Source organism: Camelus dromedarius, unplaced genomic scaffold (genome assembly GCF_036321535.1).
Source record: "Camelus dromedarius isolate mCamDro1 unplaced genomic scaffold, mCamDro1.pat HAP1_SCAFFOLD_167, whole genome shotgun sequence".
Lineage (NCBI taxonomy): Eukaryota > Metazoa > Chordata > Mammalia > Artiodactyla > Camelidae > Camelus > Camelus dromedarius.
In genome coordinates this window covers 1,725,669-1,747,839 of record NW_026989824.1, presented here as the reverse complement: position 1 = coordinate 1,747,839, position 22,171 = coordinate 1,725,669, and the positions used below count along the sequence as shown (strand labels likewise).

The following is a 22,171-nucleotide window of genomic DNA, read 5'->3' as shown; positions in this document are numbered from 1 at the left end:
ACAGAAAGGCCGGGCCCCCAGGGGGCGTGGCCTCCAAGGCAGCAAAGTCTTAGAGGCTCCAAGAACCTGAATAGCGTCTCCTAAGAGACCTGGCGGGGCACAGGGCCTGAAGAAGAATTAGGCCCGGGGCGAAGGGCGGGGCTTAAAGAACCGGAGGGCCTCAGAAGGAGGAGCCTTCAGGTGAGCGGGCTCTCCGGGTGATTGGGAAGAGACCTCGGGTGGAAGCCCGACTTCAAAGAGCTCTCAGCAGAAGAGTGGAAGGCCCCCGCCACAGAACCTGACAAAGTCCCCAGTGCTTACAGGCCCCCTACCCGGAGAAGCAGGAACTTGTTCATGGGCTGCTGCCACTGAAGCAGGACCACGGATGTCTCCAATGCCCCACACAGGAACGGGCCCCCGGAGCTAGCGCCCTCCGCTGTGGAGGTGGGGAAGGATGGGTTAGGGTCAATCCTGTCTCCCCTGCCCCGCGCCCCCAAAGGCCACACATCTTTCCCCGGGCTCTGGACACCCTGCCTTAAATCGCAACCCTCTTCAGTGGCTAGAGTCCAAGTCATGCCCCTGGCCCCGCTCCCCTCTGCATATCCACGAGATTCTCTCTCCCCCACACAGCACGCCCGGCAACCTTTGGTATCCCGGAACTTAGTGGAGACCATGTTCTTCCTGCAGAACCAGGTAGGCGTGAGTGGGGGTGGGGGTGGGGGTGGGGGTGGGGGTGCGGGGTAGGAATCAGATATTAGAGGGGTCTGTGGTTCCACTGGGGTCTCGTACCTTGCTAGGAGCCGGTGGGGACTGATGTGAGCAATGGGGCTTCCTGCTCTGGCCTCTTTCCATTCCAGCAGGCCCAGGATGCTATGAGAATACAGGTGGGGGGTCTTTCCTGCAGGGTGTGTGTATTTAGGGGAAGCAGGAAGTTATAGGGCACTGCACACTCCCAGCTTTCCCCATCCCTTCCCTGGGCCCCATCCCTTTGAAATGCCCAAGCCTTTAAATCTCAAGCACCTGTATTTCTTGGCTTCTCACTTAACATATTTTAAATGCCCACGGGAGGCCAGGCAGTGTGCTTGGCTCTGGTGAACAATGGTGCCTAAAATAAGTACGTTTCTAACCCTAGTGGTGCCTGTAGTCACATGAGAATCTATGGACACTTAACCAGTCAGTTAAAGTTACACATATTACAAAACTTTAAGAAGAAACATACCTAGAGATTCTGTAAAAGTTTCTCATCCCTGATGTGATATTAATGAGCTCACAAATCCTATCTGGCTTGGTGTTCCCTCACAAATGAGAAATTATTTTACACAAAGCTTTTGTAAAACAATGACACAAAATTTTAACCTTCAGCTCGCTCACTCTAGTTTAGTAAAATATGGGATAAGGAATGTCATATGACCATCAAAGAAATGTAAAGACTAACTCATTGTAGGAATACCTCAAAACTGACTTGAGAGGTGGCAGTATTGTGAGCCCCATTTTACAGATGGGGAAACAGAGGCTTGGGAAGCCAAAGTCTCTTGCCCCAAGTCCTTAATTTAAAACGTGGCTAGGATTTGAATTGTGGGCTCTTTGGAAGGGGATCCTAAGTGTTTTTTCCAGCTGTGCCCAGCTAGCTCCCATCCCGTGACACTTGACTCCTTAAGTTGTGAACCCCCCACTCCAACACATCCCAACCAACCCACAGCCAGACCTGAGAGAGACATGAGGACATTGTTGATGGAGTACACCCGGGTAGTCCGGCTAGAAAGAGCTGCAGAGCATGGAGGAGACAGCTCCTGTAAGACCCCAGCACCTCCCAATTCCAGCCTCCCACCCTTGGCTCACCCGCGGTGCTGCCTGGCCCTCACCATCTCCAGCGTGGCCCCCTGATCATTTCGGTTCAGAATGAAAATGCCTTCCTCAGCTCCCAGGAGTAAGTGCTGGTCTTGGGGAACAGATATGAAGATGCTGGGACCTGCCTCATCATCGAGGACCTCCCAGGACCCCTCATCTGACCCCAAACACGGGTACTCTGTTCCCAGCCCTGACCCTCAATTCTCTACTTGCCTCCAACACTGACATTTCCAGTCCCTGTTTTCCCAAATCTGAACTCAAATCCTGACCTGTTCCCTGGAGCCTGTCACATTCTCCCCAGACTCTGACCTCCCACGTTCTGCTGGTTCTGCCATCTCTGACCCACAAATCCTTACCCTCTGTCTCCTCAATTCTGACCTCAACACTAAACATGCCTCCCGTAATAGCCCTCTAAATTCTATCCCCCCTTCTCACCAGTCTGGTCCCTAAATTATACTCCTATCTCAACACTGATCCTCAAATTCAGATGCCCTGATGGATAGCTTTTTCTGTCCAGTGTGACAGAAAGTCAATTCTAATACTGTTTCCTTAACATTTACCCTTCACTGACCTTGTCTCCACATCTTTGATCCCCAAATACTTTCCCTTTCGGCTACATTCTAATCCCTAAGTCTCCTGACCCCAATATGCTGATCTTAGCCTCTCTACCACTAACCTCCAACTGAGGTAAATGGGGTCCATCTGTCCCTAGGCTTGTACCCCGAACGCTGGCCTTTCTGCCTTATCTGACACTCCTGGCCTCCAAACTCTAATTTTTCTGATTTTCACTCTCAAACTCATATTCACTCTACCCATCTTTGATCCTTAAACCCCAACTGTAACCCCTAGCTCTGCCCCCGCCACTGCTCCTCAACTCCCCCCCCCATTAAGACCCTCCCCTTGTCCCTGCATCTCCACCTCCATTAAGGACCCTCCCCATCCCCATCACATTCTCTGAGAATCTCCTGAATGCTCACCTTTGTTGGAGGGGTGTTTCGAGGCTGCCGTGCTGTGGATCCAGAGAGGGCAGCCATTGAACAACTTTAGGAGAAGGGCACATCCCTGGGTTGGCCATAGGGGCAGGGCAGCTGCCCATCCAGCAGAAGAGAGGAGGGGACAGGAAGTTGCCGTGGTTAAGACTCTGGAGTGCCAAGGTTCAAATCCTGCCTCTGCCTCCTCAAAGGTTTATGACCTTCGAAATCTACTTACCCCGCTGTGCCTCAGTTTCCCCCATTTTTAAATGGGGGACAATATCTATCTCTGTGCTATCTATCTCCATCTGTGAAGGCATATATCATGTAATGACATGAGGTCAGTGTCTGGCACAGAGGAGTTGCTCAACAAATGTCACCTGTCATCATTATTAGTCTTCGGCCCCGCAACCCCAACCAGGCATCCCCAGCCCCGATCAGCGGTGTGAGTCCTCAGCACAGCTGGCCTCACCTTTCTCTTCATCTATTCCTCCTTGGAGGGCAAAAGCGGGAGCTGGTCATGTTCCCGAGGGCTGGGTTCCACAGTGAAGATTCTGAGTTTGGGTGGGGAAAATCAGCTCCCAAAGCACCCCCCCCGACCTGCCCTACCCCCACCTATGCCCACCTCCATCCCCAGACTGCCTTGTTACCTGAGTGAGCGGTTACGTGGCGGTTTCGGGTGGGTGGGGGAGGCACAATGTGGGTGGTGCCAGGGGGAGGCACACTGGCACAGCGGACCAATACCACTGGGCTCAGCTGCCCCTCATCCGCAGTCCCCCCAGGACCCTCGTCCGATGGAGAACGGATCTTGGTTTTTGGAAACAGAGAGGGAGGGTGGGGAAATACATGAGATGATCTCTGAGAGAGGGCACCCTGCAGTCTGCCTCTGCCAGATCTGATGCTGCATCTTGGGTCTGACCCTCCCCACAATATCCGACCACCACTGCAGCCTTCCCCTCGAACCGCCCCCCGAACAACATCAACATACCCCGGCAACCAGAGGGTGAATGCTGGGTACAGCAGGACTTTCCGAGGACCAGCTACTGATGAGTGTTCATCAGGCTAAATATTTTGAGTCCCACCCCTAGGTTCAGGGATGCCCCTTCCACATCCCAGTGGGATCATCATCCTGGTCGTCCCAGACTTCAAGGGAACTAGTGTCCTAGACTCCAGCCCTGGAGAGCTTGGTATCCCACCATCTGTGGACCCTGGCCTCCTGGCCCCCAGCCCACCAGCTTTTGCCCAGAACCTTACCTTGGGGAGTAGAGGAGGAGGTATGTCTTCTGCGAGGGAGGGGCTGAAACACACAGATGGGTTAAGTGGGCGAGGAGGGTGTTGGGAGCAAGGACTCGGGTGGGTTAGGGCTGGAAGTCAGCTCAGGAGGACCAGGATGTGACTCTGTCTGGGCTGGAGCTGAGGGTTAAAGGACTAATAACCATGACGATCTTAGTAACAGAAACACTTGGGTATCAGTGTTGACAGTGCATTAGGTCTCTGCATTATCACAGCCACCTAGTAACACAGGTCCTATGAGCTCCTGGGGGTCGGGTTCTCACTTGTTGCCGGGCACGCCGCATGGGAGCCTATTACAGATGAGATGTGTGGAATGGATCTCCCCCAGGCCTGGGTCTGAGGGAGATGGGGGCCTGGGTTGACTCCTGGGGTTGAGGTTGAGTTCTGGGAATGAGGGTCTGGAAGGGGCATAATTCCCAGGGGCTGAGGATCAGTGTGAGTTTGGGTGAGAAATGAAGAAAAATGAGGGCCAGTGGTTGAGGTTTATGGCTGCAGTTGAGGTCTGGGGGTTGGAGCAACATCTAGGAGGAGCTGGGGACTAGGATGTGGCAGGGGCTCCAGGGTTGAGTTGTGGTGAGGTTAGGGGTCAAGGGTTGGTGGGGAGGAACGTGGTGGCTGGTCTCTACCAAGAGAGATGTTGGGATTTCTTCCCTGCTGGTGATTGTTTCCGCAAGCAGTATGAGGACCAGCTTAGCTGAGACACCCACAGCTGGCCCTTCTCTCCCACTTCAAATGCCTTATGCTTAGAGCAAGCCCCTTAGTCCCCAAATCCTCCTCCCAAGGCCGCTGGTGGAGAGGTGACCATGTGCTGTAGAAATAATATCTGTGCTGCATCCCTGAAGTTGTACTGGATCGTTGAATTTGTGGGGGGGTCAGTAGGCATCCAGGAATTCGGCCCTCCTCCCCTCACCACAGAAAACCAAGATGACAGCAGAGGCTAAAATCACGTTTATTGGGAGACACAGGCATGTCATGACCACTATATTGTGTCCACTGGGGAGGGGATGGGGTGCAGAGACTGATTCCTAGCATCCACTCCGAACCCCAGGGACTCATTTCTGGATATAGAGGTTGCTGGGGACAGTAGATCATCTGCTGGGCGTGTCTCCACTACCACAGGCCTGGGGAAGGAAGAGAAAAATCTGTTTACTCATTCATTTGTTCATTCATTCATTCATTCATTCATTCATTCTTACATACATTCACAAAGAGTCTACAGAGGGTGTGCCAGCACAATGCTCGGCTTCAGCAGTGCGAGACCAGGCAGGGCTCCTACTGTCGAGGAGCTCAGTCTGGAGCTGCAGCCCGACATGAATCAGTGAATGACGTGAGTGCTGTGTACTAGGATGTGGCAGGGGCTCCAGGGTTGAGTTGGGGTGAGGTTAGGGGTGAAGGGTTGGTGGGGAGGAGAGTGGGGGCTGGTGTGGGAGGGTCAGGGTTAGGGTGAAGGTAGGTGTGGGTACTGAGTGTCCAGCCAGGGGTCACGGCTGAGTGGTGGAAGGAAAGCAGGGGCTGAGGTTGGGGTCATGGATGGTGGGGCTGGGTGGGGTCTGAGGCGCTCTCTCACATGTCCACGTTACCGTAGTCATTTTCGGACTCTGACAGGTTTCCTGAGGAGGGACAGGCATGAGCCTCGGGCGGTCCCCATACCTATCCCAGCCCCCCTCCCACGCTGAGGGTCCCTGACCTAGGACTGCTGCTCTTGAAGCCTCCAGGTGGTTGTAAGCGAGCCTGTGGGATAGGAAAGAGTCAGCAGTGGCCCAGGGGGAGGGGAGGGCGGTGGGGCAGTAGGGAGGCGTCTCACCGTGTCAGCTGTGGGTCTGGACTACATGCCTCGAGGCTTCCTGAACTCCATGTGCCGCCATGGGGGTTGGGGTGGGGTGGTATGCAGGTGACACACAGTGCGCTGGGGACATGGATTCGGGAATAGGAAGAATAGAACTGGGGTGGGGGAGTGGTCTGCAGCCAGGATCTTAGGACTGGAGTTGTCCCTTCAGAGGAGGGATCCTGGTTTACAGGGGTCTCATTTTGGGGTCAAGATTTGTGATCAGGGAGATGGGGGCTCAACATGGTTATAGAGTGTTTGTTTTTAGATTCCACTTGGGTATCTGGGATCAGAACAAAGTTTCTGAGGTCTCTGGGAGTCCTGGTGGTTATAGGAAATCTTATGGGGTCCGTGTGCAGAGCGGAGTGGTAGGGGTCTCTAGAATCATTTTGTAGATGAGGTTCTCTGGGGCCTCTTGTGGGATCAGATGGTAATGGGGGGCCTCTGAGGGTATGTTTAGAAGCGAGGAGGGTCTCTGGGGTCTCTGGCAATCTGATGAGGGGGTTACAAGTGTCTCCAAAGCTTAAGGATTCTCTACTGACGACAGCAGTCCGCATCTGGGATCCCCACAGAGCTGGATCGATGGGTGGATCGGATCCGCCGAGGGATGGCGGGGGGTAGCTGGGCAGAGCGGCAGCCGCATCAGGCCCACCGGCCTCCAGCAGCCCAGTCTGGAGCCCTCGGCTCTCCCGTAACCTCTGTGCCCCCAGCTCTGTGCCAAGCCCCCCATGCTCCCTGGCTTTTCTCCTTCTCAGAGAGGCAACAAGGGGACACCCCAGGCAGGGGAGCAGCCTGAGCAAAGGTGGGGACCGTCCAGTGCTTTTGTCATCCAAGCAAGGCCCACTCACCTCAGGCTCCTCATCTTCAATCTCGCCAACAGCTGCCCCCTTCCCTGGGTTCCTCAGTTTGTCAAGAAGCTCTAGGATCAGGCCTCTGTTTAGCCCGGGCTGGGACACCAGTTGATGCTGGGGGTGGGAGGAGGAGGCGGTCAGCAGACAGAGGGCTGGGCTGCAGGGAGAGGGCTGGCACAGGGGCTTGAGAAACCATCTAAGGGAATCTGGCGGTGGAGGTGCCAATAGAGGAAGAAGGCGGGGAAGTCTGGGCAGCTGCCACCTGGGGGATTCTCAGGTGTCTGAAGGGATCAGACGAATTTAGAGAAGTTGGAGAATTCCAGAGTTGTCTCGGGGGTCCCCTGGAATTCCAGAGAAACCCCAGGAATGGGTCCTGAAGCCGTTGGCAACTTGTGAGATTTTAGAACTCAGCATATCTTGGGGGAAAGGTCTGGGGTACAATTTGGAGGGTCTTGGAAGGCGGAGCCCTGGGGATTTCAGAGGGAGCAGGGACTTTGAAAGGGCCATAGGCGTTCTGTGGAATAAAATCATCAGTGTTCTAGGGAGCTGAGGGAGGCCCTGGTGGGATCTCACAGGGGGTGAGTTTGGGAAGGCTGCTCAGGGAGGGGAGGTTTACACTGAGCATCTTGGTGGTGCCAGGTCGTTTCTTGGCGCTCTTGTTGAGGGCGACTTTGACGAAGATGTGGAAGGCAGCCGACCTTGGGAAGAAAAAGGCAAGTACTGGGGGAGGGTACAGTTCAAGTGTTAGAGCGCATGCTTAGCATGCAGGAGGCCCTAGGTTCAACCCCCTCCTCTAAAAGTAAATAAATAAATAAATAAATAAATAAATAAATAAATAAATAAATAAATAACCCCCCCAAAAGGCAAGTTCTGGGATGAGGGGACCAGAGACCCTCCCATCAGACCATCAGCCCTGACTCTGCCCTCTGTCCCCCGCCTTCCCATGACTCTCTCCTAACATTTGCCTTTTTCCTTTAGCCGAGGAGGCTGATAGCCACTCTTGTTCATGAGGAAGAGAACTCTAGAAAGCAAGGACAGAACATGGGATTCAGACTTCCCAGTGGAGGTCAGATCTCATGATGTGAGGGACCCCAGATGGCACTGAGGTCAGCAGAGAGCAGTGAGGGACAGGAGGAGAATGAGGGGTAGATTTTACGATGCATAGGACGCCACTTCCAGGGGATGCTGCTCATCATGTTACAGAGTTCCAGAATTCTCAGGGGAGCCTCAAGGCAGGACTTCCTGCATTGGGGGCTCCTGGTGTGGACTGGAGAAAATGCTTTCTGGGTTGAGGTTCTCGGGTTGGGCTCGAAGGGAGAGGGATCACCTGTAGGGGGGTCTTGATGTGGGGAAGCAGGCGGGGGGTGGTGTTCAGGGTCAGAGTCGAGTGGGATCTCTGGGACCAGGTGGACCTGACACACCTGCCTACCTGAGAGTGTGAACGTCAAAGAGGGTTGGCTGTAGCTCGGCTAATTCAATGGCTGTGATGCCCAGTGACCAGATATCACACAGCTCGTTGTATCCCCCCTTCAGGGCCACGGCCGCCACTTCCGCAGCCATCCTAGAAGCAGAGACCCTCAGAGAGCCAGGGGTGACATGATGAAGGGGAGGGGAGACCCCTAGGTAGGGGGTGGGGGGACTGGAGAGAGACAGGGAGCGAGCCGGAGAATGGGACACAGAGAGACTTGGATGCAGACACATAAAGAGGCAGAGAGACAGAAATAAAGACGGAGAGAGGTAAAGACAGAGAGTCAGAGATAGACTAGAAAACAGAGACAGAGAGAGGCAAAGAGACATGGAGAGCCACAGACTGAAACAGACAGAAAAGACAGCCATGGGCAAATATGGAGAGACAGAAATCAGGATCAAAATCAACAGAAACACTGAGAAAAACACGTGGAGGGGAGACATGCACAGGAAGACCTAGGGAAATGGAAAACTCAAGGGAGAGCCACAGAGTACACAGATCGCTCAACAGAGAAAGGCAGAGGCAGGGCAAAAGCCAGGATGGAGATTCCCAGAGATCCATGGTAGGGAAATCTACTGCCCACCACCACCAAGCCCGCACCACCCCTGGCTGCCAGCCAGGCACCCCTTGCCAGTAGGGTGTCCCAATGAATCAGAGGCATCGAGCCAGTGTGTCCCCGATCTGGGCCGATATACCAAAGTCAGCTGGAGGCAGAGGGAGAGACATACTGACCTAGGGTCCCTGTCCTCTCTGGCTCCCAGCCAGTCCCCCTCCCCACCCCCACCAGCCACACTCACCCAGTCTGACCTCCCCAGGGTCCTTGATGGGGATGTTGGCTCCCTGGGGAAGAGAGGGGGGATCAGAGGCTGTCAGAGACACCCCTCCCTACTGCCAGCCCAACTCTGCCTCTGCTCCCTGGTCACACACCGCCTGAGACCTCCAAATACCACTACCATCTCCCAGAGGCCCCCACCCACCAAGGCTACTTTTCTGCCCCCAGATCACCTTGATGTCCCGGTGTATCTTCTTCTGTGAGTGTAGATAGGCCAGTCCCTGGGGAGGAGGGTGGAGAGGGGGGCTGTGAGTGTTCTGGGGGTGTGAGCAGGGCCCTGCACCCACCCAAACCCACCAAGCATCGCCTCACCTGGAGCACTTCCCTGCAGACATAGCTGATCTGGAGCTCTGACAGGGGGCCTGTGACTGCAAAGGTCACCCCGGCATGGTGTCAGATGGGGACCAGGAAACCTGGCCCCAGGAGCCCCTGGCTGCCACCCACACCAGGTACCACATGGGGAGGGGGTAACATGAGGGGACAAGGAATGGTCAGCAAAAGAGAGAGGCAGCGATACAGGGAACCAGAGGCCAGAGGGAGATTGATTCATTCAACCGACTACACATTTACTGTGTGCCAGGTGCCGTGGTAGGCAATGGGGACACACCTGTGGACATAAAGACAGAGATCCCCACCATCGTGGAGAGAATATTCCAGTGGGGGATACGGACAGTAGACAAGAGAAATAGGAGAAAGAAACCGTATGTGAGATGCGAATAAATAGAAAAAACAAAAGCAAGAAAAGACAACAGGAAATACGTGTAGGAAGGGGTATGACGTTTCATACTGGGTGATCAGTGAAGGCAACTCTGAGAAGGTGACGGGGTTGAGGATGGGAGCATTCCCACTCAACGTGAACAAGATGAGCAAGTGCAAAGGCCCGGAGGTAGGAAAGTGCCTGGTGGGCCTGGAAAGTGGCAAAGTGGGTGGAGTGGAGAGAAGGTGGGTCAGCCTGGGGTGGTTGTGGGCGTCAGCCTCGAGTGCTGTGATGCGAAATTTGGGCTTATTGTTGGAGGGAAATGGAAGGCTTGGGAGGGCTCTGAGCAGGAGGTGATGTGACTTTGTTAAAATGAGGAAAGTCAGAGGGAGACAGAGACAGGGACAGAAAATCAGAAACAGATTCAAACTGAGGCAGACAAAGAGCGAGCTGGGCAGAGACCAAGAAGTGGGAAAACAGACACATTGAGAAACAGAGATTCAGAGGGGACAATATAGACACAGACAGAGAGGGCACAGAGCAGGTCTGACAGCTGGTGATGTGAGTCACTTCCTCTCTGTGGCCCTCAGATTCCCCGCCTAGGACTTCCTAATGAAGTCCTTCCTTTCCTGAGCTTTGTGGAGACAAGGAGATGGTCAGAGACAGAGGTGCACATCCGAAATCCAGAAGTGACCATCACCTTGTCTTCCTCGACCTGAGTCACTTGTACTGGTCCCTTGTGCTCTGCTTGAGAGGCGGAAGTGCAAGGACCAATTCCACCTCATTCCCCTAAACTCTGCTAGGCATCGTCTGTATCCCCAGGCAAGCAGGCTAAACCCCAGCCATCACAGAGTTGCTCACACCCTCCTTCTCCCCCTCCCCGTCATCCATCTCACCAGTTATATATACCCAACGTTCTCCAGTCCCCTCTTAGTTCAGCCCGCTTCCCAGTTACGCTTCAGGCTAAGCACCGCCCAGCTACCCAGACCCAACGCCGCTAACCTGATAAGCCGCACCCCTCCCAGGACCTGTCCCACTCACCTGCGCTCATCTCGCCCCGCCAGCAGGAGAGCGCGCCGAAGCGCACGGTGTGGAAGAACACCGACTTCGCCGGCTGCCCGGGGCTCACGCCGATGCACACGGCGGGCAGCTCGGAGCCTGGCCCGGTCAGCAGTGAGAACACGGGCAGAGGCGTGTGTAGCGGGAAGAGCACCTGCTGCGGGCCGCACGGGAAGGGGCGGACTCAGAGGAGGTTTGAGGCGGGGCCTGGGAGGGGCGGGGCCTTGGAAGAGAGTCGGCCTGGGGCTCCCGAAGGAGTTCCGGAGCCCTCAGTCTTGGGAGGTGCCATGTAGAAACTTGAGGGGCTGAGGCCTCAGAGGGCATAGAAGTTGACGGGTGTGGTCTCAGAGTGGGCGTGGCTTCCACTAGGGGGCGTGCCGCCTTGGGGACAGAAAGGCCGGGCCCCCAGGGGGCGTGGCCTCCAAGGCAGCAAAGTCTTAGAGGCTCCAAGAACCTGAATAGCGTCTCCTAAGAGACCTGGCGGGGCACAGGGCCTGAAGAAGAATTAGGCCCGGGGCGAAGGGCGGGGCTTAAAGAACCGGAGGGCCTCAGAAGGAGGAGCCTTCAGGTGAGCGGGCTCTCCGGGTGATTGGGAAGAGACCTCGGGTGGAAGCCCGACTTCAAAGAGCTCTCAGCAGAAGAGTGGAAGGCCCCCGCCACAGAACCTGACAAAGTCCCCAGTGCTTACAGGCCCCCTACCCGGAGAAGCAGGAACTTGTTCATGGGCTGCTGCCACTGAAGCAGGACCACGGATGTCTCCAATGCCCCACACAGGAACGGGCCCCCGGAGCTAGCGCCCTCCGCTGTGGAGGTGGGGAAGGATGGGTTAGGGTCAATCCTGTCTCCCCTGCCCCGCGCCCCCAAAGGCCACACATCTTTCCCCGGGCTCTGGACACCCTGCCTTAAATCGCAACCCTCTTCAGTGGCTAGAGTCCAAGTCATGCCCCTGGCCCCGCTCCCCTCTGCATATCCACGAGATTCTCTCTCCCCCACACAGCACGCCCGGCAACCTTTGGTATCCCGGAACTTAGTGGAGACCATGTTCTTCCTGCAGAACCAGGTAGGCGTGAGTGGGGGTGGGGGTGGGGGTGGGGGTGCGGGGTAGGAATCAGATATTAGAGGGGTCTGTGGTTCCACTGGGGTCTCGTACCTTGCTAGGAGCCGGTGGGGACTGATGTGAGCAATGGGGCTTCCTGCTCTGGCCTCTTTCCATTCCAGCAGGCCCAGGATGCTATGAGAATACAGGTGGGGGGTCTTTCCTGCAGGGTGTGTGTATTTAGGGGAAGCAGGAAGTTATAGGGCACTGCACACTCCCAGCTTTCCCCATCCCTTCCCTGGGCCCCATCCCTTTGAAATGCCCAAGCCTTTAAATCTCAAGCACCTGTATTTCTTGGCTTCTCACTTAACATATTTTAAATGCCCACGGGAGGCCAGGCAGTGTGCTTGGCTCTGGTGAACAATGGTGCCTAAAATAAGTACGTTTCTAACCCTAGTGGTGCCTGTAGTCACATGAGAATCTATGGACACTTAACCAGTCAGTTAAAGTTACACATATTACAAAACTTTAAGAAGAAACATACCTAGAGATTCTGTAAAAGTTTCTCATCCCTGATGTGATATTAATGAGCTCACAAATCCTATCTGGCTTGGTGTTCCCTCACAAATGAGAAATTATTTTACACAAAGCTTTTGTAAAACAATGACACAAAATTTTAACCTTCAGCTCGCTCACTCTAGTTTAGTAAAATATGGGATAAGGAATGTCATATGACCATCAAAGAAATGTAAAGACTAACTCATTGTAGGAATACCTCAAAACTGACTTGAGAGGTGGCAGTATTGTGAGCCCCATTTTACAGATGGGGAAACAGAGGCTTGGGAAGCCAAAGTCTCTTGCCCCAAGTCCTTAATTTAAAACGTGGCTAGGATTTGAATTGTGGGCTCTTTGGAAGGGGATCCTAAGTGTTTTTTCCAGCTGTGCCCAGCTAGCTCCCATCCCGTGACACTTGACTCCTTAAGTTGTGAACCCCCCACTCCAACACATCCCAACCAACCCACAGCCAGACCTGAGAGAGACATGAGGACATTGTTGATGGAGTACACCCGGGTAGTCCGGCTAGAAAGAGCTGCAGAGCATGGAGGAGACAGCTCCTGTAAGACCCCAGCACCTCCCAATTCCAGCCTCCCACCCTTGGCTCACCCGCGGTGCTGCCTGGCCCTCACCATCTCCAGCGTGGCCCCCTGATCATTTCGGTTCAGAATGAAAATGCCTTCCTCAGCTCCCAGGAGTAAGTGCTGGTCTTGGGGAACAGATATGAAGATGCTGGGACCTGCCTCATCATCGAGGACCTCCCAGGACCCCTCATCTGACCCCAAACACGGGTACTCTGTTCCCAGCCCTGACCCTCAATTCTCTACTTGCCTCCAACACTGACATTTCCAGTCCCTGTTTTCCCAAATCTGAACTCAAATCCTGACCTGTTCCCTGGAGCCTGTCACATTCTCCCCAGACTCTGACCTCCCACGTTCTGCTGGTTCTGCCATCTCTGACCCACAAATCCTTACCCTCTGTCTCCTCAATTCTGACCTCAACACTAAACATGCCTCCCGTAATAGCCCTCTAAATTCTATCCCCCCTTCTCACCAGTCTGGTCCCTAAATTATACTCCTATCTCAACACTGATCCTCAAATTCAGATGCCCTGATGGATAGCTTTTTCTGTCCAGTGTGACAGAAAGTCAATTCTAATACTGTTTCCTTAACATTTACCCTTCACTGACCTTGTCTCCACATCTTTGATCCCCAAATACTTTCCCTTTCGGCTACATTCTAATCCCTAAGTCTCCTGACCCCAATATGCTGATCTTAGCCTCTCTACCACTAACCTCCAACTGAGGTAAATGGGGTCCATCTGTCCCTAGGCTTGTACCCCGAACGCTGGCCTTTCTGCCTTATCTGACACTCCTGGCCTCCAAACTCTAATTTTTCTGATTTTCACTCTCAAACTCATATTCACTCTACCCATCTTTGATCCTTAAACCCCAACTGTAACCCCTAGCTCTGCCCCCGCCACTGCTCCTCAACTCCCCCCCCCATTAAGACCCTCCCCTTGTCCCTGCATCTCCACCTCCATTAAGGACCCTCCCCATCCCCATCACATTCTCTGAGAATCTCCTGAATGCTCACCTTTGTTGGAGGGGTGTTTCGAGGCTGCCGTGCTGTGGATCCAGAGAGGGCAGCCATTGAACAACTTTAGGAGAAGGGCACATCCCTGGGTTGGCCATAGGGGCAGGGCAGCTGCCCATCCAGCAGAAGAGAGGAGGGGACAGGAAGTTGCCGTGGTTAAGACTCTGGAGTGCCAAGGTTCAAATCCTGCCTCTGCCTCCTCAAAGGTTTATGACCTTCGAAATCTACTTACCCCGCTGTGCCTCAGTTTCCCCCATTTTTAAATGGGGGACAATATCTATCTCTGTGCTATCTATCTCCATCTGTGAAGGCATATATCATGTAATGACATGAGGTCAGTGTCTGGCACAGAGGAGTTGCTCAACAAATGTCACCTGTCATCATTATTAGTCTTCGGCCCCGCAACCCCAACCAGGCATCCCCAGCCCCGATCAGCGGTGTGAGTCCTCAGCACAGCTGGCCTCACCTTTCTCTTCATCTATTCCTCCTTGGAGGGCAAAAGCGGGAGCTGGTCATGTTCCCGAGGGCTGGGTTCCACAGTGAAGATTCTGAGTTTGGGTGGGGAAAATCAGCTCCCAAAGCACCCCCCCCGACCTGCCCTACCCCCACCTATGCCCACCTCCATCCCCAGACTGCCTTGTTACCTGAGTGAGCGGTTACATGGCGGTTTCGGGTGGGTGGGGGAGGCACAATGTGGGTGGTGCCAGGGGGAGGCACACTGGCACAGCGGACCAATACCACTGGGCTCAGCTGCCCCTCATCCGCAGTCCCCCCAGGACCCTCGTCCGATGGAGAACGGATCTTGGTTTTTGGAAACAGAGAGGGAGGGTGGGGAAATACATGAGATGATCTCTGAGAGAGGGCACCCTGCAGTCTGCCTCTGCCAGATCTGATGCTGCATCTTGGGTCTGACCCTCCCCACAATATCCGACCACCACTGCAGCCTTCCCCTCGAACCGCCCCCCGAACAACATCAACATACCCCGGCAACCAGAGGGTGAATGCTGGGTACAGCAGGACTTTCCGAGGACCAGCTACTGATGAGTGTTCATCAGGCTAAATATTTTGAGTCCCACCCCTAGGTTCAGGGATGCCCCTTCCACATCCCAGTGGGATCATCATCCTGGTCGTCCCAGACTTCAAGGGAACTAGTGTCCTAGACTCCAGCCCTGGAGAGCTTGGTATCCCACCATCTGTGGACCCTGGCCTCCTGGCCCCCAGCCCACCAGCTTTTGCCCAGAACCTTACCTTGGGGAGTAGAGGAGGAGGTATGTCTTCTGCGAGGGAGGGGCTGAAACACACAGATGGGTTAAGTGGGCGAGGAGGGTGTTGGGAGCAAGGACTCGGGTGGGTTAGGGCTGGAAGTCAGCTCAGGAGGACCAGGATGTGACTCTGTCTGGGCTGGAGCTGAGGGTTAAAGGACTAATAACCATGACGATCTTAGTAACAGAAACACTTGGGTATCAGTGTTGACAGTGCATTAGGTCTCTGCATTATCACAGCCACCTAGTAACACAGGTCCTATGAGCTCCTGGGGGTCGGGTTCTCACTTGTTGCCGGGCACGCCGCATGGGAGCCTATTACAGATGAGATGTGTGGAATGGATCTCCCCCAGGCCTGGGTCTGAGGGAGATGGGGGCCTGGGTTGACTCCTGGGGTTGAGGTTGAGTTCTGGGAATGAGGGTCTGGAAGGGGCATAATTCCCAGGGGCTGAGGATCAGTGTGAGTTTGGGTGAGAAATGAAGAAAAATGAGGGCCAGTGGTTGAGGTTTATGGCTGCAGTTGAGGTCTGGGGGTTGGAGCAACATCTAGGAGGAGCTGGGGACTAGGATGTGGCAGGGGCTCCAGGGTTGAGTTGTGGTGAGGTTAGGGGTCAAGGGTTGGTGGGGAGGAACGTGGTGGCTGGTCTCTACCAAGAGAGATGTTGGGATTTCTTCCCTGCTGGTGATTGTTTCCGCAAGCAGTATGAGGACCAGCTTAGCTGAGACACCCACAGCTGGCCCTTCTCTCCCACTTCAAATGCCTTATGCTTAGAGCAAGCCCCTTAGTCCCCAAATCCTCCTCCCAAGGCCGCTGGTGGAGAGGTGACCATGTGCTGTAGAAATAATATCTGTGCTGCATCCCTGAAGTTGTACTGGATCGTTGAATTTGTGGGGGGGTCAGTAGGCATCCAGGAATTCGGCCCTCCTCCCCTCACCACAGAAAACCAAGATGACAGCAGAGGCTAAAATCACGTTTATTGGGAGACACAGGCATGTCATGACCACTATATTGTGTCCACTGGGGAGGGGATGGGGTGCAGAGACTGATTCCTAGCATCCACTCCGAACCCCAGGGACTCATTTCTGGATATAGAGGTTGCTGGGGACAGTAGATCATCTGCTGGGCGTGTCTCCACTACCACAGGCCTGGGGAAGGAAGAGAAAAATCTGTTTACTCATTCATTTGTTCATTCATTCATTCATTCATTCATTCATTCTTACATACATTCACAAAGAGTCTACAGAGGGTGTGCCAGCACAATGCTCGGCTTCAGCAGTGCGAGACCAGGCAGGGCTCCTACTGTCGAGGAGCTCAGTCTGGAGCTGCAGCCCGACATGAATCAGTGAATGACGTGAGTGCTGTGTACTAGGATGTGGCAGGGGCTCCAGGGTTGAGTTGGGGTGAGGTTAGGGGTGAAGGGTTGGTGGGGAGGAGAGTGGGGGCTGGTGTGGGAGGGTCAGGGTTAGGGTGAAGGTAGGTGTGGGTACTGAGTGTCCAGCCAGGGGTCACGGCTGAGTGGTGGAAGGAAAGCAGGGGCTGAGGTTGGGGTCATGGATGGTGGGGCTGGGTGGGGTCTGAGGCGCTCTCTCACATGTCCACGTTACCGTAGTCATTTTCGGACTCTGACAGGTTTCCTGAGGAGGGACAGGCATGAGCCTCGGGCGGTCCCCATACCTATCCCAGCCCCCCTCCCACGCTGAGGGTCCCTGACCTAGGACTGCTGCTCTTGAAGCCTCCAGGTGGTTGTAAGCGAGCCTGTGGGATAGGAAAGAGTCAGCAGTGGCCCAGGGGGAGGGGAGGGCGGCGGGGCAGTAGGGAGGCGTCTCACCGTGTCAGCTGTGGGTCTGGACTACATGCCTCGAGGCTTCCTGAACTCCATGTGCCGCCATGGGGGTTGGGGTGGGGTGGTATGCAGGTGACACACAGTGCGCTGGGGACATGGATTCGGGAATAGGAAGAATAGAACTGGGGTGGGGGAGTGGTCTGCAGCCAGGATCTTAGGACTGGAGTTGTCCCTTCAGAGGAGGGATCCTGGTTTACAGGGGTCTCATTTTGGGGTCAAGATTTGTGATCAGGGAGATGGGGGCTCAACATGGTTATAGAGTGTTTGTTTTTAGATTCCACTTGGGTATCTGGGATCAGAACAAAGTTTCTGAGGTCTCTGGGAGTCCTGGTGGTTATAGGAAATCTTATGGGGTCCGTGTGCAGAGCGGAGTGGTAGGGGTCTCTAGAATCATTTTGTAGATGAGGTTCTCTGGGGCCTCTTGTGGGATCAGATGGTAATGGGGGGCCTCTGAGGGTATGTTTAGAAGCGAGGAGGGTCTCTGGGGTCTCTGGCAATCTGATGAGGGGGTTACAAGTGTCTCCAAAGCTTAAGGATTCTCTACTGACGACAGCAGTCCGCATCTGGGATCCCCACAGAGCTGGATCGATGGGTGGATCGGATCCGCCGAGGGATGGCGGGGGGTAGCTGGGCAGAGCGGCAGCCGCATCAGGCCCACCGGCCTCCAGCAGCCCAGTCTGGAGCCCTCGGCTCTCCCGTAACCTCTGTGCCCCCAGCTCTGTGCCAAGCCCCCCATGCTCCCTGGCTTTTCTCCTTCTCAGAGAGGCAACAAGGGGACACCCCAGGCAGGGGAGCAGCCTGAGCAAAGGTGGGGACCGTCCAGTGCTTTTGTCATCCAAGCAAGGCCCACTCACCTCAGGCTCCTCATCTTCAATCTCGCCAACAGCTGCCCCCTTCCCTGGGTTCCTCAGTTTGTCAAGAAGCTCTAGGATCAGGCCTCTGTTTAGCCCGGGCTGGGACACCAGTTGATGCTGGGGGTGGGAGGAGGAGTCGGTCAGCAGACAGAGGGCTGGGCTGCAGGGAGAGGGCTGGCACAGGGGCTTGAGAAACCATCTAAGGGAATCTGGCGGTGGAGGTGCCAATAGAGGAAGAAGGCGGGGAAGTCTGGGCAGCTGCCACCTGGGGGATTCTCAGGTGTCTGAAGGGATCAGACGAATTTAGAGAAGTTGGAGAATTCCAGAGTTGTCTCGGGGGTCCCCTGGAATTCCAGAGAAACCCCAGGAATGGGTCCTGAAGCCGTTGGCAACTTGTGAGATTTTAGAACTCAGCATATCTTGGGGGAAAGGTCTGGGGTACAATTTGGAGGGTCTTGGAAGGCGGAGCCCTGGGGATTTCAGAGGGAGCAGGGACTTTGAAAGGGCCATAGGCGTTCTGTGGAATAAAATCATCAGTGTTCTAGGGAGCTGAGGGAGGCCCTGGTGGGATCTCACAGGGGGTGAGTTTGGGAAGGCTGCTCAGGGAGGGGAGGTTTACACTGAGCATCTTGGTGGTGCCAGGTCGTTTCTTGGCGCTCTTGTTGAGGGCGACTTTGACGAAGATGTGGAAGGCAGCCGACCTTGGGAAGAAAAAGGCAAGTACTGGGGGAGGGTACAGTTCAAGTGTTAGAGCGCATGCTTAGCATGCAGGAGGCCCTAGGTTCAACCCCCTCCTCTAAAAGTAAATAAATAAATAAATAAATAAATAAATAAATAAATAAATAAATAAATAACCCCCCCAAAAGGCAAGTTCTGGGATGAGGGGACCAGAGACCCTCCCATCAGACCATCAGCCCTGACTCTGCCCTCTGTCCCCCGCCTTCCCATGACTGTCTCCTAACATTTGCCTTTTTCCTTTAGCCGAGGAGGCTGATAGCCACTCTTGTTCATGAGGAAGAGAACTCTAGAAAGCAAGGACAGAACATGGGATTCAGACTTCCCAGTGGAGGTCAGATCTCATGATGTGAGGGACCCCAGATGGCACTGAGGTCAGCAGAGAGCAGTGAGGGACAGGAGGAGAATGAGGGGTAGATTTTACGATGCATAGGACGCCACTTCCAGGGGATGCTGCTCATCATGTTACAGAGTTCCAGAATTCTCAGGGGAGCCTCAAGGCAGGACTTCCTGCATTGGGGGCTCCTGGTGTGGACTGGAGAAAATGCTTTCTGGGTTGAGGTTCTCGGGTTGGGCTCGAAGGGAGAGGGATCACCTGTAGGGGGGTCTTGATGTGGGGAAGCAGGCGGGGGGTGGTGTTCAGGGTCAGAGTCGAGTGGGATCTCTGGGACCAGGTGGACCTGACACACCTGCCTACCTGAGAGTGTGAACGTCAAAGAGGGTTGGCTGTAGCTCGGCTAATTCAATGGCTGTGATGCCCAGTGACCAGATATCACACAGCTCGTTGTATCCCCCCTTCAGGGCCACGGCCGCCACTTCCGCAGCCATCCTAGAAGCAGAGACCCTCAGAGAGCCAGGGGTGACATGATGAAGGGGAGGGGAGACCCCTAGGTAGGGGGTGGGGGGACTGGAGAGAGACAGGGAGCGAGCCGGAGAATGGGACACAGAGAGACTTGGATGCAGACACATAAAGAGGCAGAGAGACAGAAATAAAGACGGAGAGAGGTAAAGACAGAGAGTCAGAGATAGACTAGAAAACAGAGACAGAGAGAGGCAAAGAGACATGGAGAGCCACAGACTGAAACAGACAGAAAAGACAGCCATGGGCAAATATGGAGAGACAGAAATCAGGATCAAAATCAACAGAAACACTGAGAAAAACACGTGGAGGGGAGACATGCACAGGAAGACCTAGGGAAATGGAAAACTCAAGGGAGAGCCACAGAGTACACAGATCGCTCAACAGAGAAAGGCAGAGGCAGGGCAAAAGCCAGGATGGAGATTCCCAGAGATCCATGGTAGGGAAATCTACTGCCCACCACCACCAAGCCCGCACCACCCCTGGCTGCCAGCCAGGCACCCCTTGCCAGTAGGGTGTCCCAATGAATCAGAGGCATCGAGCCAGTGTGTCCCCGATCTGGGCCGATATACCAAAGTCAGCTGGAGGCAGAGGGAGAGACATACTGACCTAGGGTCCCTGTCCTCTCTGGCTCCCAGCCAGTCCCCCTCCCCACCCCCACCAGCCACACTCACCCAGTCTGACCTCCCCAGGGTCCTTGATGGGGATGTTGGCTCCCTGGGGAAGAGAGGGGGGATCAGAGGCTGTCAGAGACACCCCTCCCTACTGCCAGCCCAACTCTGCCTCTGCTCCCTGGTCACACACCGCCTGAGACCTCCAAATACCACTACCATCTCCCAGAGGCCCCCACCCACCAAGGCTACTTTTCTGCCCCCAGATCACCTTGATGTCCCGGTGTATCTTCTTCTGTGAGTGTAGATAGGCCAGTCCCTGGGGAGGAGGGTGGAGAGGGGGGCTGTGAGTGTTCTGGGGGTGTGAGCAGGGCCCTGCACCCACCCAAACCCACCAAGCATCGCCTCACCTGGAGCACTTCCCTGCAGACATAGCTGATCTGGAGCTCTGACAGGGGGCCTGTGACTGCAAAGGTCACCCCGGCATGGTGTCAGATGGGGACCAGGAAACCTGGCCCCAGGAGCCCCTGGCTGCCACCCACACCAGGTACCACATGGGGAGGGGGTAACATGAGGGGACAAGGAATGGTCAGCAAAAGAGAGAGGCAGCGATACAGGGAACCAGAGGCCAGAGGGAGATTGATTCATTCAACCGACTACACATTTACTGTGTGCCAGGTGCCGTGGTAGGCAATGGGGACACACCTGTGGACATAAAGACAGAGATCCCCACCATCGTGGAGAGAATATTCCAGTGGGGGATACGGACAGTAGACAAGAGAAATAGGAGAAAGAAACCGTATGTGAGATGCGAATAAATAGAAAAAACAAAAGCAAGAAAAGACAACAGGAAATACGTGTAGGAAGGGGTATGACGTTTCATACTGGGTGATCAGTGAAGGCAACTCTGAGAAGGTGACGGGGTTGAGGATGGGAGCATTCCCACTCAACGTGAACAAGATGAGCAAGTGCAAAGGCCCGGAGGTAGGAAAGTGCCTGGTGGGCCTGGAAAGTGGCAAAGTGGGTGGAGTGGAGAGAAGGTGGGTCAGCCTGGGGTGGTTGTGGGCGTCAGCCTCGAGTGCTGTGATGCGAAATTTGGGCTTATTGTTGGAGGGAAATGGAAGGCTTGGGAGGGCTCTGAGCAGGAGGTGATGTGACTTTGTTAAAATGAGGAAAGTCAGAGGGAGACAGAGACAGGGACAGAAAATCAGAAACAGATTCAAACTGAGGCAGACAAAGAGCGAGCTGGGCAGAGACCAAGAAGTGGGAAAACAGACACATTGAGAAACAGAGATTCAGAGGGGACAATATAGACACAGACAGAGAGGGCACAGAGCAGGTCTGACAGCTGGTGATGTGAGTCACTTCCTCTCTGTGGCCCTCAGATTCCCCGCCTAGGACTTCCTAATGAAGTCCTTCCTTTCCTGAGCTTTGTGGAGACAAGGAGATGGTCAGAGACAGAGGTGCACATCCGAAATCCAGAAGTGACCATCACCTTGTCTTCCTCGACCTGAGTCACTTGTACTGGTCCCTTGTGCTCTGCTTGAGAGGCGGAAGTGCAAGGACCAATTCCACCTCATTCCCCTAAACTCTGCTAGGCATCGTCTGTATCCCCAGGCAAGCAGGCTAAACCCCAGCCATCACAGAGTTGCTCACACCCTCCTTCTCCCCCTCCCCGTCATCCATCTCACCAGTTATATATACCCAACGTTCTCCAGTCCCCTCTTAGTTCAGCCCGCTTCCCAGTTACGCTTCAGGCTAAGCACCGCCCAGCTACCCAGACCCAACGCCGCTAACCTGATAAGCCGCACCCCTCCCAGGACCTGTCCCACTCACCTGCGCTCATCTCGCCCCGCCAGCAGGAGAGCGCGCCGAAGCGCACGGTGTGGAAGAACACCGACTTCGCCGGCTGCCCGGGGCTCACGCCGATGCACACGGCGGGCAGCTCGGAGCCTGGCCCGGTCAGCAGTGAGAACACGGGCAGAGGCGTGTGTAGC

General features: G+C 54.8%; 1 protein-coding gene across 1 annotated transcript; it reads right to left on the bottom strand.

The window, feature by feature from the left end:
* Positions 1 to 296: 296 nt before the first annotated feature.
* LOC135320868 (mitogen-activated protein kinase kinase kinase kinase 1-like) lies at positions 297 to 22,020 on the bottom strand. Its single transcript, XM_064483996.1, is given in 34 exon segments — positions 297 to 415; positions 1,685 to 1,744; positions 5,672 to 5,701; positions 6,459 to 6,537; positions 6,765 to 6,881; positions 7,384 to 7,465; positions 8,197 to 8,328; positions 9,020 to 9,075; positions 9,380 to 9,435; positions 10,437 to 10,508; positions 10,806 to 10,980; positions 11,523 to 11,626; positions 11,798 to 11,871; positions 11,974 to 12,082; positions 12,890 to 12,971; positions 13,047 to 13,123; positions 14,010 to 14,094; positions 14,476 to 14,537; positions 14,540 to 14,557; positions 14,654 to 14,810; positions 15,246 to 15,300; positions 16,864 to 16,892; positions 16,968 to 17,027; positions 17,101 to 17,159; positions 17,664 to 17,742; positions 17,970 to 18,086; positions 18,589 to 18,671; positions 18,932 to 18,993; positions 19,402 to 19,533; positions 20,072 to 20,144; positions 20,238 to 20,280; positions 20,446 to 20,493; positions 20,585 to 20,640; positions 22,011 to 22,020. Coding segments are annotated over 34 exon segments (2,652 nt in total).
* Positions 22,021 to 22,171: the final 151 nt, after the last annotated feature.